General features: G+C 49.6%; 1 protein-coding gene across 1 annotated transcript in view; it reads right to left on the bottom strand.

Annotated features, from left to right (window-relative positions):
• Nucleotides 1-13,120, bottom strand: part of PITPNA (phosphatidylinositol transfer protein alpha) — a 114,058-nt gene that overhangs the window by 52,373 nt on the left and 48,565 nt on the right. Inside the window, exons 3-4 of the mRNA XM_075335328.1 lie at nt 7,645-7,790; nt 5,764-5,855 (exon numbers count right to left, since the gene is read on the bottom strand). Of these exons, the coding sequence (XP_075191443.1) occupies nt 5,764-5,855; nt 7,645-7,790 (238 nt within the window). The remainder of the gene's footprint in view (nt 1-5,763; nt 5,856-7,644; nt 7,791-13,120) is intronic.

Raw genomic sequence — 13,120 nt, forward strand, 5'->3', positions numbered from 1 at the left:
CCGCTGCTCCCATAGACTTGTATGAGCAGCGGATTGTGACTGATGATGCTGCGTTGCACCCTCCGCCCGACTGATCAGTCGTGGAACGACTGACCGCCGGGCGGGAGGAACGCAGCATGTAACGTTTTTTGAGCAGCGAGATCCGCCGGATTTCGCTGCGCATGCTCTCTGGCTCCCTGCACACGTCACCAGCTTTGGTTGGTTACCCGATATTTACCCTGGTTACGGTGCAAGGAGCCAGCGCTAAGCGGTGTAGGCCCGTAACCAAGGTAAATATCGGGTAACCAAGGTAAACATCGGGTGCTTTGCTGTTACCCGATATTTAGGCTGGTTACGTGTGCAGGGAGGCCGACACTTCCCCGCTCGGCCCCGCCCCCTCCCGCACTCCGCACATGTACACACACACACACACACACCTGTCCCCAGCCCTGCAGACAAGCACTGCCACTGACACCCTCGTCTGGCCCCGCCCCCCGCTCGGCTCCGCCCGCTCCCGCACTCCGCATGTGCACACACACTCACACATACACTCACACATACACTCACACTCACCTGTCCCCAGCCATGCAGACCGCAGCACTTCCACTGACATCCTCTGCGCCTGGCCCCGCCCCCTCCCGCATTCAGCATGTGTATACACACACACACACACACACACACACACACACACACACACACACACACACACACACACACACCTGTCCTGCAGTTCCTGCGGCACTGACGTCCTCAGTGCCACGGCCCCGCTCGTCCCCCCCCCCCCCTGAACTCCGCCCCCCGCACACAACGGAATCCGACAAAGAATTCTGTTCTTTGTCATCCGTTGTACAGCGTTGAACAGTGCATCAGTCGCATGCGTCAAGCGACGTTTTGTATCAGTCACATGCAACGGAAATGTGAACTTAGCCTAACACAGCACAAAGGCTTCTATGGGCCCCACAGTTCCTTAAAAAAAATGTGGCATGTTCCATTATTCTCTAGAAACATTGCTCTCTAGAAACACTCCATCCCCAGCCTGGTTTTCATCTTCATGACCAGGACAAATTTTACAATTCTGATCAGTGTCACTTTGAGGTTATAACTTGGGAACGCTTCAATGGATCCCAGTGATTTGAAGAATGTTTTATGACATATTGTGCTTTAAGATAGTGGTAAATTTAGGATTATATATTCTTTGCATTTATTTTTTATGAAAATATGGGAAATTTGGGGAAAATTTCACAAATTATCAAACTTTTCATTTTTATTTTGAGAGTTACCGTATTTTTCATTTTATAAGACGCACCCCAAATTTAGAGGAAAAATAATAAAATAACTAAAAATATGGGTTCTGTTTTCTAATCTGGTGGTGTCTTACCGCTGTGCTGGGGCTGCCCCATGCAAGCTATGCCCCGTGCAGTGAGGCACAGGCTAATCTGAAGATGTCAGCGGTGCAGGCTTCAAAGAAATGGCGCCTGGAGGCGACGCGTGCGCAGATGAGATCTTGAGTCGAGAGCTCCATCTGCAAATGCGTGGACTCCGGGCGCCATTATTTGAAGTCCTCACCGCCGTTTTCGTCAGAATGGCCTGTACCTCACCACCCACCGCAGAGAGCAGCATCGTGGTACATAGCGCCATCGCACCACACAGAACTGCAAAGAGCAGTCGCCAGCGACTGTGCAGAGCAGTGCTGCCCGCCGTACAGAGCCACACAGCATTGCCCCTGCCTCCTGTGACCCCTCTCCACCACCCACTGGTAAGCTACATTCGGATTTTAAAGATACACCCCTCATTTCCCGCCCACATTTTTTGGAGGAAAAGTGCGTCTTATAATCCAAAAAATACGATATGTCACACAAAACAACATTTCCCACATGTCTACGTTACATCAGCACCATTTCTGAAACAATTTTGTTTTGTTTTTTTTTAGGAAATTAGAAGGGTTAAAATTTAGCACAATTACTAATTTTTCCAACAAAATTTACAGAACCATTTTTTTTTTAGGGACCACATAACATTTGAAGTGACTTTGAGGGGCCTATGTGACAGAACATACCCAAAAGGGACACCAATTCTAAAAATTGCACCTCTCACACTGATAAAAATAAATAAACCTAAAAGATTTGACGCTTTAGGTACATCACAGGAATGAAAGCAATGTGGAAGAAAACAAATGCAACTTTTCCTTTAACCCACAAAAATACTGCTTTGGTCCTGCACTTTTTACGCTTTCACAAGGGTAACAGGAGAAAATGGACCATACAATTTGTTGTGAAATTTCTCCCAAGTACTCAGATACCCCACATGTGGCTGAAATCAACTGTTTGGATGCATGGCAGAGGTCATAAAGGAAGGAGCGCCATTTGAATTGTGGAACTCAAAATTGGCTGGAATAGATAGCGGACGCCATGTTGCATTTGGAGAGCCCTTGCTGCGCCTAAACAGTGGAAAGTAAACCCCCACATGTGACCTCATTTTGGAAACTACACCTCTCAAGGAATTTATCTAGAGGTGTGCTGAGAACAGGTGCCTCACAGAATTTTATAACATTGAGCCATAAAAATATAAAAAAAAAATAAAAAATAAAAAAATATCACATTTTTCCCCCACAAAAATGTTACTTTAGCCTCAAACTGTTCCTTTACGGAAGGGTAACAGGAAAAAATGGACGATTCAATTTGTTGTGCAAATTCTCCTGACTACACTGATACCACATATGTGGTGGAAAACTACTATTTTGGCACATACGGCTCGGGAGTGAAGGAATGCTAGCTGAGAGCAGATTTCCCAGGAATAGACCATTGGGGTATGTGCGCACGTTGAGTATTTGGTTGCAAAACTTTTTGCACCATTTCTGCATCTCTTGGCAGGAAAAATGCAGGCCTTGCAATATATTATATCCATCAGTCATGCAATGATAGAAGCCTCTTAGACCATGCTCCAGGCATGGTCTAACAGGCTTGTATAGCTGGCTGACCCGGAGATCGTTATGACGACCTTAGGGATGCGATTCGTACAGGAGAAGGCGCTCCTTTCCTCGCCAAGCCTCCTAATTGTAGTGATTGATATGAATTGTGGTATTTAGGGGGTGAAAAAGCCAGGACCTGTGCAGGCACCACCTCCTGCCTGTGAGAGCCAGGGTCCAGCTGTCACATAAGCTGAGCTCCTGCGTGGACACAATCCTGTGCCCCACACAATCGGCATGATATCATACCATACATCATAGGTCGGGTACACTTTTCCAACAATGATGTATGGGTACCCCAAAAGGTTATGAAGGCGTTAGAGGGAATCTGCCACCAGGTTTTTGATACCTCATCTGAAAGCAGCATGATGCTCAGATCCTGATTCCAGCGATGTGTCATTTACTGGCATGTATGCTGTCATTTTGATACAATCACAATTTTTCGCTTCTGTAGATCAAGAATGCCCTGAATGTTGAGCTGTGTATAACCCTGGCCATACCAGTGATTGACAGCTTCATGTGTGCACAGTATATTTACAGAATGTTGGTAATATGTGTGTGTGTGTGTGTGTGTGTGTGTGTGTGTGTGTGTGTGTGTGTGTGTGTGTGTGTGTCTTGTATTGATAATCTTCTGCTGATAAAACACATTTTATTGAAACAACAGCACGCAGCGCAGCAAGTGACATCACTGAGATCAAGGTATCAGTCTCTACATGATGCCGCTTTCAGATAACATAGCAAAAACCTGCTTACAGACTCCCTTTAACAATATGCCATACAGAAGCACAGTGGTCCACAGGAGCACTGAGCAACCAATGGAGCTATGCAGAAGGTATGAGGGGGCTTGAACAACAGAGAATTTACTTAGTTTTTTTTCAGGACAACCACTTTGATATCTATTACTGGAATCGCACCCAGCAGTATTACCTAGTAATAGAATTGGCAAAAAATCACGTTCTTTACTACCTGTTTGCATCATCAACATGATGTTTGATTAAGCAAACAGACATTAGGCTCTGTGCGCACTGGGAAATGAAATTTCCTTGTGTAATTTCCGCATGCTCTCAAAGATTACCGCACCCGCGGTAAAAAACCGCGGGAAACCGCACCCGAAAACCGCATGCGGTTTGCCGCGGTTTTACCGCGGTATTATTCGCGGTATTGCCGCGTGCGGGTTGGGATGTGCTTTATTGCATTCAATGCAATAAAGCACATTGAAGAAAAAAAAAAAGTCATTTAATTCTGAGATAGTAGATAGACAGAAGAATAGATAGAGGGATAGATAGATAGACAGACAGACAGAGGGATAGATAGATAGATAGATAGATAGAGGACAGATCGCTGCATTTCCCACGGTCGGCAGTGAGTTCACATTACCGGCCGTGGGAAATGACCGGTAATTACCTCTGCTGTCTGCTGCATTCAGCCTGTGTCTGTGACAGTCGCGGCTGGATGTCAGCAGTGCAGGACGCTGGAGTCGGAGCTGTGGATTACGCCGGAGCTTTGTTTGGGGGGGGTTAATAAAATGGTGAACGAGGCTTGTTGGTTTTATTTAAAATAAAGGATTTTTCTGTGTCTGTTTTTTTCACTTTACTTACGGGTTGATCATGTCAGCTGTCACATAGACGCGGCCATGATCAAGCCTGGGGTTAATGGCGGTGGTCCCCCATCACCATTAACCCCTTGTATTACCTTGCCACCACTGCTACACGGTGGCAAGAAGAGCCGAGGACACGCCGGTGCTGCCGCATATTGCATGCGACAGTGCCGGGGCAGCTGCGGCTGATATTCTCGGCTGCCGGAGGGGGAGTGAGGCGGGGGACATTACCCCTGCCCCTCTCCCTCCCCAGCCTGAGAATACCGGGCCGCCGCTGTGTGCTTACCTCGGCTGGACGGTGAATATGCAGCGGAGCCCACGTTCTTTTTTTCCTATATTTCTGTTTTCTTTCTATGTGTGTTCTATGTGTCTGTGTCTATGTGATCTATGTCTGTGATGTCTGTGTGTGTGTGATCTGTGTGTGTTACTCTGCACGGCTTCCTCTTCCTGTAATGACATCACTTCCCTGCAAAACCGCAAGCAAGTGATGTACATTACCGGAGGTAAACCGCAAAATACCGCAGGGAATAACGCAGGAAAACGCAGTGAACCGCACAGAATTTGCTGCCTGCGTTATTCCCTGCGGGATTTCATGATTAACATTGAGTCAATGGAGGGAAATCCCGCAGCGATGTGCGGAAAAGTGACATGCACTTGTTTTTGCTGCGGGATTCCCGCAGCAAAACATGCAGCTGTCAAATTCCGCCCAGTGCGCACAGGATTTTTTCTCTCCATAGGATTTGCTGGTGATTCACTGCAGAGATGTTATGAACATTTTCTGCAGCGAAACATGCAGCAAATCCGCGAAAAATCCGCGGCAAAATCCGGTAAGTGCGCACATAGCCCTACTATGTGCCCGTGGGTATACAGGCAGCCATAGATACAAACACCGTAAACAGGATTGTCCTCAGCTCAAAATTCCAAGAGTTGCAAGGCAAACCGTTCCATGTTGAAGTGAATAGGTCAGGGGATACCAATATGCAAGGAGATATCCTCAGGAGACAAACACCAAAAACTGCTGCCAACTTCGCATCTCTCTGGCGGTCATGCCTTCCCCCAGATAGGGTAACAAGAGGCTTGTCAGAATGACCTGCATTATTCATGCCGAAGACCAGAGCAAGTGAGAAGCAGATAAGGTAACAATGTCACAAGTGGAGGCCGCTCTGCAGACTAACAAACAGCGGAACCACACAGTACAGGATACGAGAGTCTCCATACTCACCGGTCCTGCAGTAGGGGTAGGCATTCCAGGCCTTCTCGTGCATATTTAGAGCTCCTTCAGGCGCCAGCATCCTTACAAATGTAGGGACTTTGCTGTAGACAAGACACACAGTTTAGTTCTGTAGACTCCGACTGCAAGAAAGTCTCACTTCATAAACACAAAGAATCAAACAAGAACTTAGAAAATGTATCATTGAGCAGGATATCTAATATGCCACAAAAGACAGTGGGTATGTGTATATCTATCTATATATATTATTAGCACCTAATAATAAAATGCACAATTTATTGGGTAACATATACAACTCCAACACTGCCAACAAAGCATTGCCAAGACGTCAACGTGTCCCCCAATTCCTCCAGGTATTACTGACGTCCCACAGCTTCATGGGCATCCAGCACATGAGCAGTAATGTGCGCCATACAAGCCCCCCGGCTTCCTCTATGCACGCACAAAATGCTGCTGGATCTGGCTTGTAATTATGCAGCTCAGCGTGTGAAATAGCAATCATGCCAGGACTAAATGACTGGGGAGGAGAATAGGACACCCCAACATACTTTTCCCAGATGGTGTAAATTACTTAATAAACTATATGTGACAATGGACATTTCAAACCAGGATATATTTACAAACATATAACCATCCGGTGTAATGCAATGGCAGAGGTTTGTGAGCTGTCTGTGACGACAAGTGATCTTTAGGCTATGTGCCCACGCTGCGGAAAATGCACGGATTTTGCCGCAGATTTCTCGCGGAAAAGCCGCAGATTTTCCAGAAATCTGCAGCACAGCTACTCCCCAGCCATTTATATGCCATTTGGGAAATGCTGTGCCCACGCTGCGGATTTTTCCGCAGCGGAAATCGTGCGGATTTCCGTGTGGAAAAATCTGCAGCATGTCAATTATTGTTGCGGATTTCTCCCCAGGGTCCCATATACTTACCTGCATCACCGGTGTCACTTTCTCCGTCCGGTGTACAGGAGCGCGGTGAATCCAGGTCAGGAAGGAAGAGGTGGGCGGAGCCTGCACGAGCTCCGGTCATGTGACAGCCGGAGCTAGTTCAGGCCCGCCCACCTTCTTCTGCAGACGCTGAGAGAGTGACCTGGCTGCCGGAAAGCGAGGTGCTGCATGATGGAGGTATGTATGAACACCCGATCACTGCAGCACTTGTTCTGCATTGAGGATGCAGTGCCGAAGCCATGGTACTGTATCCTCAATGCAGAATGCCCGCACCATATCCGCACGACATTCCGCAGCATGGAAACAGACAAAAGTTGTGGTGCTGTTTCCTGGGAGCACCTGCAGAATGTCTTGCGGATATATCCGCAGGACACTGTCCCCGTGGGCACATAGCCTTAAAGTGGTTTTACAGGATAAGAGCCCATAATTATAATATATATTTTACAGCAGTTGGCCAACTCTTTGTTTGGCAGACAGCCATATCGCCCAACTCTCCATACACTCGGCTTGGCCAAGTTGTGAGAGTCGCCATCAGTCTCTTCTAGCAGCGGCTTATCTCTCAGATTACAAAATGATCCATCACTGAAAGTCGGCAGGCCAGATCCTTCTCTTCCCGATCATCATCTGAAGGGAAAGAATCGGTAAACCCCTATACACAGACTGTGGGTCGTTCCTTCCAATATCGGTGGGTTTGGACAACTTTAATCCAACATGTTTAGAAGCCATAACACAACTGGAATGGAAACTAGTTTTACTGCCCAGCTGTACTGATGCGAATGGGGATCAGCTGCTGAAAGGAATTATGTACATTTGTATAATCTTGAAGGATCTTTGACTCTACCCAGCAAGTAAAATAAATAAATATATATATATCTCTCTCTCTCTCTATCTATATCTATCTATATATCAAAAATAAAAGTACCTTTGTAAATGGTAAATCTTGTGTGTGTATTGTCCTTTTTCCCCATCCTTCTCATAAGGCTCATTTACAAGAACTTCCACACCTTCGCCTCCTCCTGTTTCATTCTTACTGGCTTCTGCTACCGAGTAGAGCTGGCCCACTTGGTACTAAAAGAGGAAAAAATGAAAAGTTAATTTGGCATATTTATTTTACTTACACACACACATATTATACATATATAATGGCGCCGCCAGGTGGTCACAGAAAACGTACACCCCACACAACACCTTCCCACACCAGGTCCCATCAGCCACAAAATCCTAGCCACCGCCACCAGGGTAGGAAGGACACACCAGTGGGCAGGACTAGGCGGATTGGGAGCGCCCACCTAGGGGTCTTGAGGATCCAGGGGCGGGAACAAGTCAGTTTGGAGTTTTTAGTTTGGAAGTCAAGTGGAGAGGTGTGACAGTGACAGACTGTCCGAGGAAAGCTGAGCCTAGTGAAGAGTAGACAGAGTAGTGGCCCTGGTCTAATGGCTAGGTGGCAAGCAGTGGACAGTTTTCAAAGGCGACGGGAGTCCGGTCGCGGGAAATCCAAAGTGGACCGGGACAGGGTTGGAGCCCGCCGGTACTGACAGCGGAGATATGGTCCAGAAACCGTGCACAGGCGGGGTACCTGGACCCTAGTTAGAAGACGGTTGCAAGCCCCTTCTCTAATTCACCAGGCCGGGAGCAAGGTTCCAGACATTGCTTTAGAAGTGTTAGTCCAGATAGAGTGAAACGGCAGCCCACCGCGGGGGGGTAGGGTATCCGCAAACACCCACTGAGATCCCAAGGGTCAGTTTTCGCGGGCACATCTCCCAACCGGAACATACCGGGAGCGGACTTCCCCGTTCCATACTGAGTTGTCCAGAATTGAGGAAAATTACAGAGTGCCGGAGGAAGGGACATCGGTACACCAGTGTGGGACCAGAGTACACACGAACGCAGCAGCCGGCCACTGACACCTTGGTTTACCGACAGATTTGTGTGCAAATATTCAACAGTGAGTACACCAATATTCCCCAGTCCGGCGTGCCACCACCGGCTTACATCACTCCCCGTGTCCTGGACACTGAGCCTCGGGGCATCCACCCCTACCCACGGAGGGGTTAACATCCAGCTGCCATGCCATCATCCCCGGGTGCTCCCTAACAGCAGCGGTGGTACTCCATATTACCACACACCGTGGGTGGTGTCACAAAGTATCTACGGCAATCCCCGTACATATACGTCCCCTTTTATTTGAGTGTCCGCGCGACCCCCGGGTCCGGAAATCCGTTGAGCCACTGCGGATCCGGATCAGAGTAGCCCGACTGCTGACGTGGGGGGCGGCAAGTATGTGTGTATATGTGTGTGTGTATGTATATGTGTGTGTGTGTGTGTATATATGTATATGTATATGTATGTGTATGTGTATGTGTATGTGTATGTGTATGTGTGTGTGTGTGTGTGTGTGTGTGTGTGTGTGTGTGTGTGTGTGTGTGTGTGTGTGTGTGTGTGTGTGTGTGTGTGTGTCTCGCCGTGGTGGCTGGCCTTGGTGGTGTAAGTACCGGAGGAAAGTGCACAAGTAACAATAGGTTACTGATATCTTTTATTTTGACTGGATTTTGGATCCCAGGTTTAGGAGCAAGTAAAAGAGCCTGGGTGGGAAGTGTCTCTCCGAAAACTCCACTCCGAGTCTTGCAGGCCTAACAACAGGAAGCTGGGCTAACTAGGAGTGTGGGTGTTGTGCTGGGATTGGAGACAGACCGTTAATGGTGGATAGTCTACAAGTATGTGAGAGACTAAGGGGTACTTTGCACACTACGACATCACAAGCCGATGCTGCGATGTCGAGCGCGATAGTCCCCGCCCCCGTCGCAGCAGCGATATCTTGTGACTGCTGCCGTAGCGAACATTATCGCTACGGCAGCTTCACATGCACTTACCTGCCCTGCGACGTCGCTCTGGCCGGTGACCCGCCTCCTTCCTAAGGGGGCGGGTCGTGCGGCGTCACACGGCAGGCGGCCAATAGAAGCGGAGGGGCGGAGATGAGCGGGACGTAAACATCCCGCCCACCTTCTTCCTTCCGCATTGCAGCCGGGACGCAAGTAAGGTGATGTTCCTCGTTCCTGCGGCTTCACACACAGCGATGTGTGCTGCCTGCTGGAATGAGGAACAACATCGTACCGTCGCTGCTGTAAAATTATGGAAATGTCAGACCCTACACCGATCATACGATAACGAGCGCAAAGAAGGGAATTTTGTTTACTTACCGTAAATTCCTTTTCTTCTAGCTCTAATTGGGAGACCCAGACAATTGGGTTGTATAGGCTATGCCTCCGGAGGCCGCACAAAGTACTACACTTAAAAGTGTTAAGCCCCTCCCCTTCTGCCTATACACCCCCCGTGCTCCCACGGGCTCCTCAGTTTTGGTGCAAAAGCAAGAAGGAGGAAAAAGAATTATAAACTGGTTTAAAGTAACTACAATCCGAAGGAATATCGGAGAACTGAAACCATTCAACATGAACAACATGTGTACACAAAAAAACAGGGGCGGGTGCTGGGTCTCCCAATTAGAGCTAGAAGAAAAGGAATTTACGGTAAGTAAACAAAATTCCCTTCTTCTTTGTCGCTCTATTGGGAGACCCAGACAATTGGGACGTCCAAAAGCAGTCCCTGGGTGGGTAAAATAATACCTCGTAAGAGAGCCGTAAAACGGCCTCTTCCTACAGGTGGGCAACCGCCGCCTGAAGGACTCGTCTACCTAGGCTGGCATCCGCCGAAGCATAGGTATGCACTTGATAGTGCTTCGTGAAAGTGTGCAGACTCGACCAGGTAGCCGCCTGACACACCTGCTGAGCCGTAGCCTGGTGCCTCAAAGCCCAGGACGCGCCCACGGCTCTGGTAGAATGGGCCTTCAGCCCTGAGGGAACCGGAAGCCCAGCCGAACGGTAAGCTTCGATAATTGGCTCCTTGATCCACAGAGCCAGGGTTGATTTGGAAGCCTGTGACCCTTTACGCTGGCCAGCGACAAGGACAAAGAGTGCATCCGAGCGGCGCAGGGGCGCCGTACGAGAAATGTAGATTCTGAGTGCTATCACCAGATCTAACAAGTGCAAATCCTTTTCACATTGGTGAACTGGATGAGGACAAAAAGAAGGTAAGGAGATATCCTGATTGAGATGAAAGGGGGATACCACCTTAGGGAGAAATTCCGGAACCGGACGTAGAACCACCTTGTCCTGGTGAAACACCAGGAAAGGGGTTTTGCATGACAGCGCTGCTAGCTCAGACACTCTCCGAAGTGAAGTGACTGCTACTAGAAAAACCACCTTCTGCGAAAGGCGTGAGAGAGGAATATCCCTCATTGGCTCGAATGGTGGTTTCTGAAGAACCAGCAGCACCCTGTTCAGATCCCAGGGTTCTAACGGCCGCTTGTAAGGAGGGACGATGTGACAAACCCCCTGCAGGAACGTGCGTACCTGTGGAAGTCTGGCTAGGCGCTTCTGGAAAAACACAGAGCGCTGAGACTTGTCCCTTAAGAGAGCCGAGCGACAAACCCTTTTCCAGTCCAGATTGAAGGAAGGACAGAAAAGTGGGCAAGGCAAAAGGCCAGGGAGAAATACCCTGAGCAGAACACCACGACAGGAACATTTTCCACGTCCTGTGGTAGATTTTAGCGGACGTTGGTTTCCTAGCTTGTCTCATAGTGGCAATGACGTCTTGAGATAACCCTGAAGACGCTAGGATCCAGGACTCAATGGCCACACAGTCAGGTTGAGGGCCGCAGAATTCAGATGGAAAAACGGCCCTTGAGATCGCAAGTCTGGTCGGTCTGGTAGTGCCCACGGTTGGCCGACCGTGAGATGCCACAGATCCGGGTACCACGACCGCCTCGGCCAGTCTGGAGCGACGAGGATGACGCGGCGGCAGTCGGCCCTGATCTTGCGTAACACTCTGGGCAACAGTGCCAGCGGAGGAAACACATAAGGGAGCTGAAACTGCGACCAATCCTGAACTAAGGCGTCTGCCGCCAGAGCTCTGGGATCTTGAGACCGTGCCATGAACGCCGGTACCTTGTTGTTGTGCCGGGACGCCATGAGGTCGACGTCCGGCACCCCCCAGCGGCAACAGATCTCCTGGAACACGTCCGGGTGAAGGGACCATTCCCCTGCGTCCATGCCCTGGCGACTGAGATAATCTGCTTCCCAGTTTTCCACGCCTGGGATGTGAACTGCGGATATGGTGGAGGCCGTGGCTTCCACCCACATCAAAATCCGCTGAACTTCCTGGAAGGCTTGCCGGCTGCGTGTGCCGCCTTGGTGGTTGATGTATGCCACCGCTGTGGAGTTGTCCGACTGAATTCGGATCTGCTTGCCCTTCAACCACTGCTGGAACGCTTTCAGGGCAAGATACACTGCCCGTATTTCCAGAACATTGATCTGAAGCGAGGACTCTTGCTGGGTCCACGTACCCTGAGCCCTGTGGTGGAGAAAAACCGCTCCCCACCCTGACAGACTCGCGTCCGTCGTGACTACTTCCCAGGATGGGGGTAGGAAGGATTTCCCCTTCGATAATGAAGTGGGAAGGAGCCACCACCGAAGGGAAGCTTTGGTCGCCTGAGAGAGGGAGACGGTCCTGTCGAGGGACGTCGGCTTCCTGTCCCATTTGCGTAAGATGTCCCATTGAAGGGGACGCAGGTGAAACTGCGCGAAAGGGACTGCCTCCATTGCTGCCACCATCTTCCCCAGGAAGTGCATGAGGCGCCTCAAGGGGTGTGACTGGCCTTGAAGGAGAGATTGTACCCCTTTCTGTAGTGACTGCTGCTTGATCAGCGGAAGCTTCACTATCGCTGAGAGGGTATGAAACTCCATGCCAAGATATGTCAGCGATTGGGCCGGTGTCAGATTTGACTTTGGAAAATTGATGATCCACCCGAAACCCTGGAGAGTCTCCAGGGTAGCGTCGAGGCTGCGTTGGCATGCCTCTTGAAAGGGTGCCTTGATCAGCAGATCGTCCAAATACGGAATCACCGAGTGACCCTGCGAGTGTAGGAGCGCTACTACAGTAGCCATCACCTTGGTAAAAACCCGTGGGGCTGTTGACAGGCCGAACGGCAGTGCCACAAATTGCAGGTGTTCGTTTCCTATGGCGAAGCGCAAGAAGCGCTGGTGCTCTGGAGCAATCGGTACGTGGAGATAAGCATCTTTGATATCGATCGATGCAAGGAAATCTCCTTGGGACATTGAGGCGATGACGGAGCGGAGGGATTCCATCCTGAACCGTCGGGTTTTTACGTGTTTGTTGAGCAGTTTCAGGTCCAGGACCGGGCGGAAAGACCCGTCCTTCTTTGGGACCACAAACAAATTGGAGTAAAAACCGTGGCTCTGTTGCTGAAGAGGAACAGGGACCACCACTCCTTCCGCCTTCAGAGTGCCCAGCGCCTGCAGAAGAGCCTCGGCTCGCTCGGGAGG

This window comes from Anomaloglossus baeobatrachus, chromosome 2, assembly GCF_048569485.1.
Source record: "Anomaloglossus baeobatrachus isolate aAnoBae1 chromosome 2, aAnoBae1.hap1, whole genome shotgun sequence".
NCBI lineage: Eukaryota > Metazoa > Chordata > Amphibia > Anura > Aromobatidae > Anomaloglossus > Anomaloglossus baeobatrachus.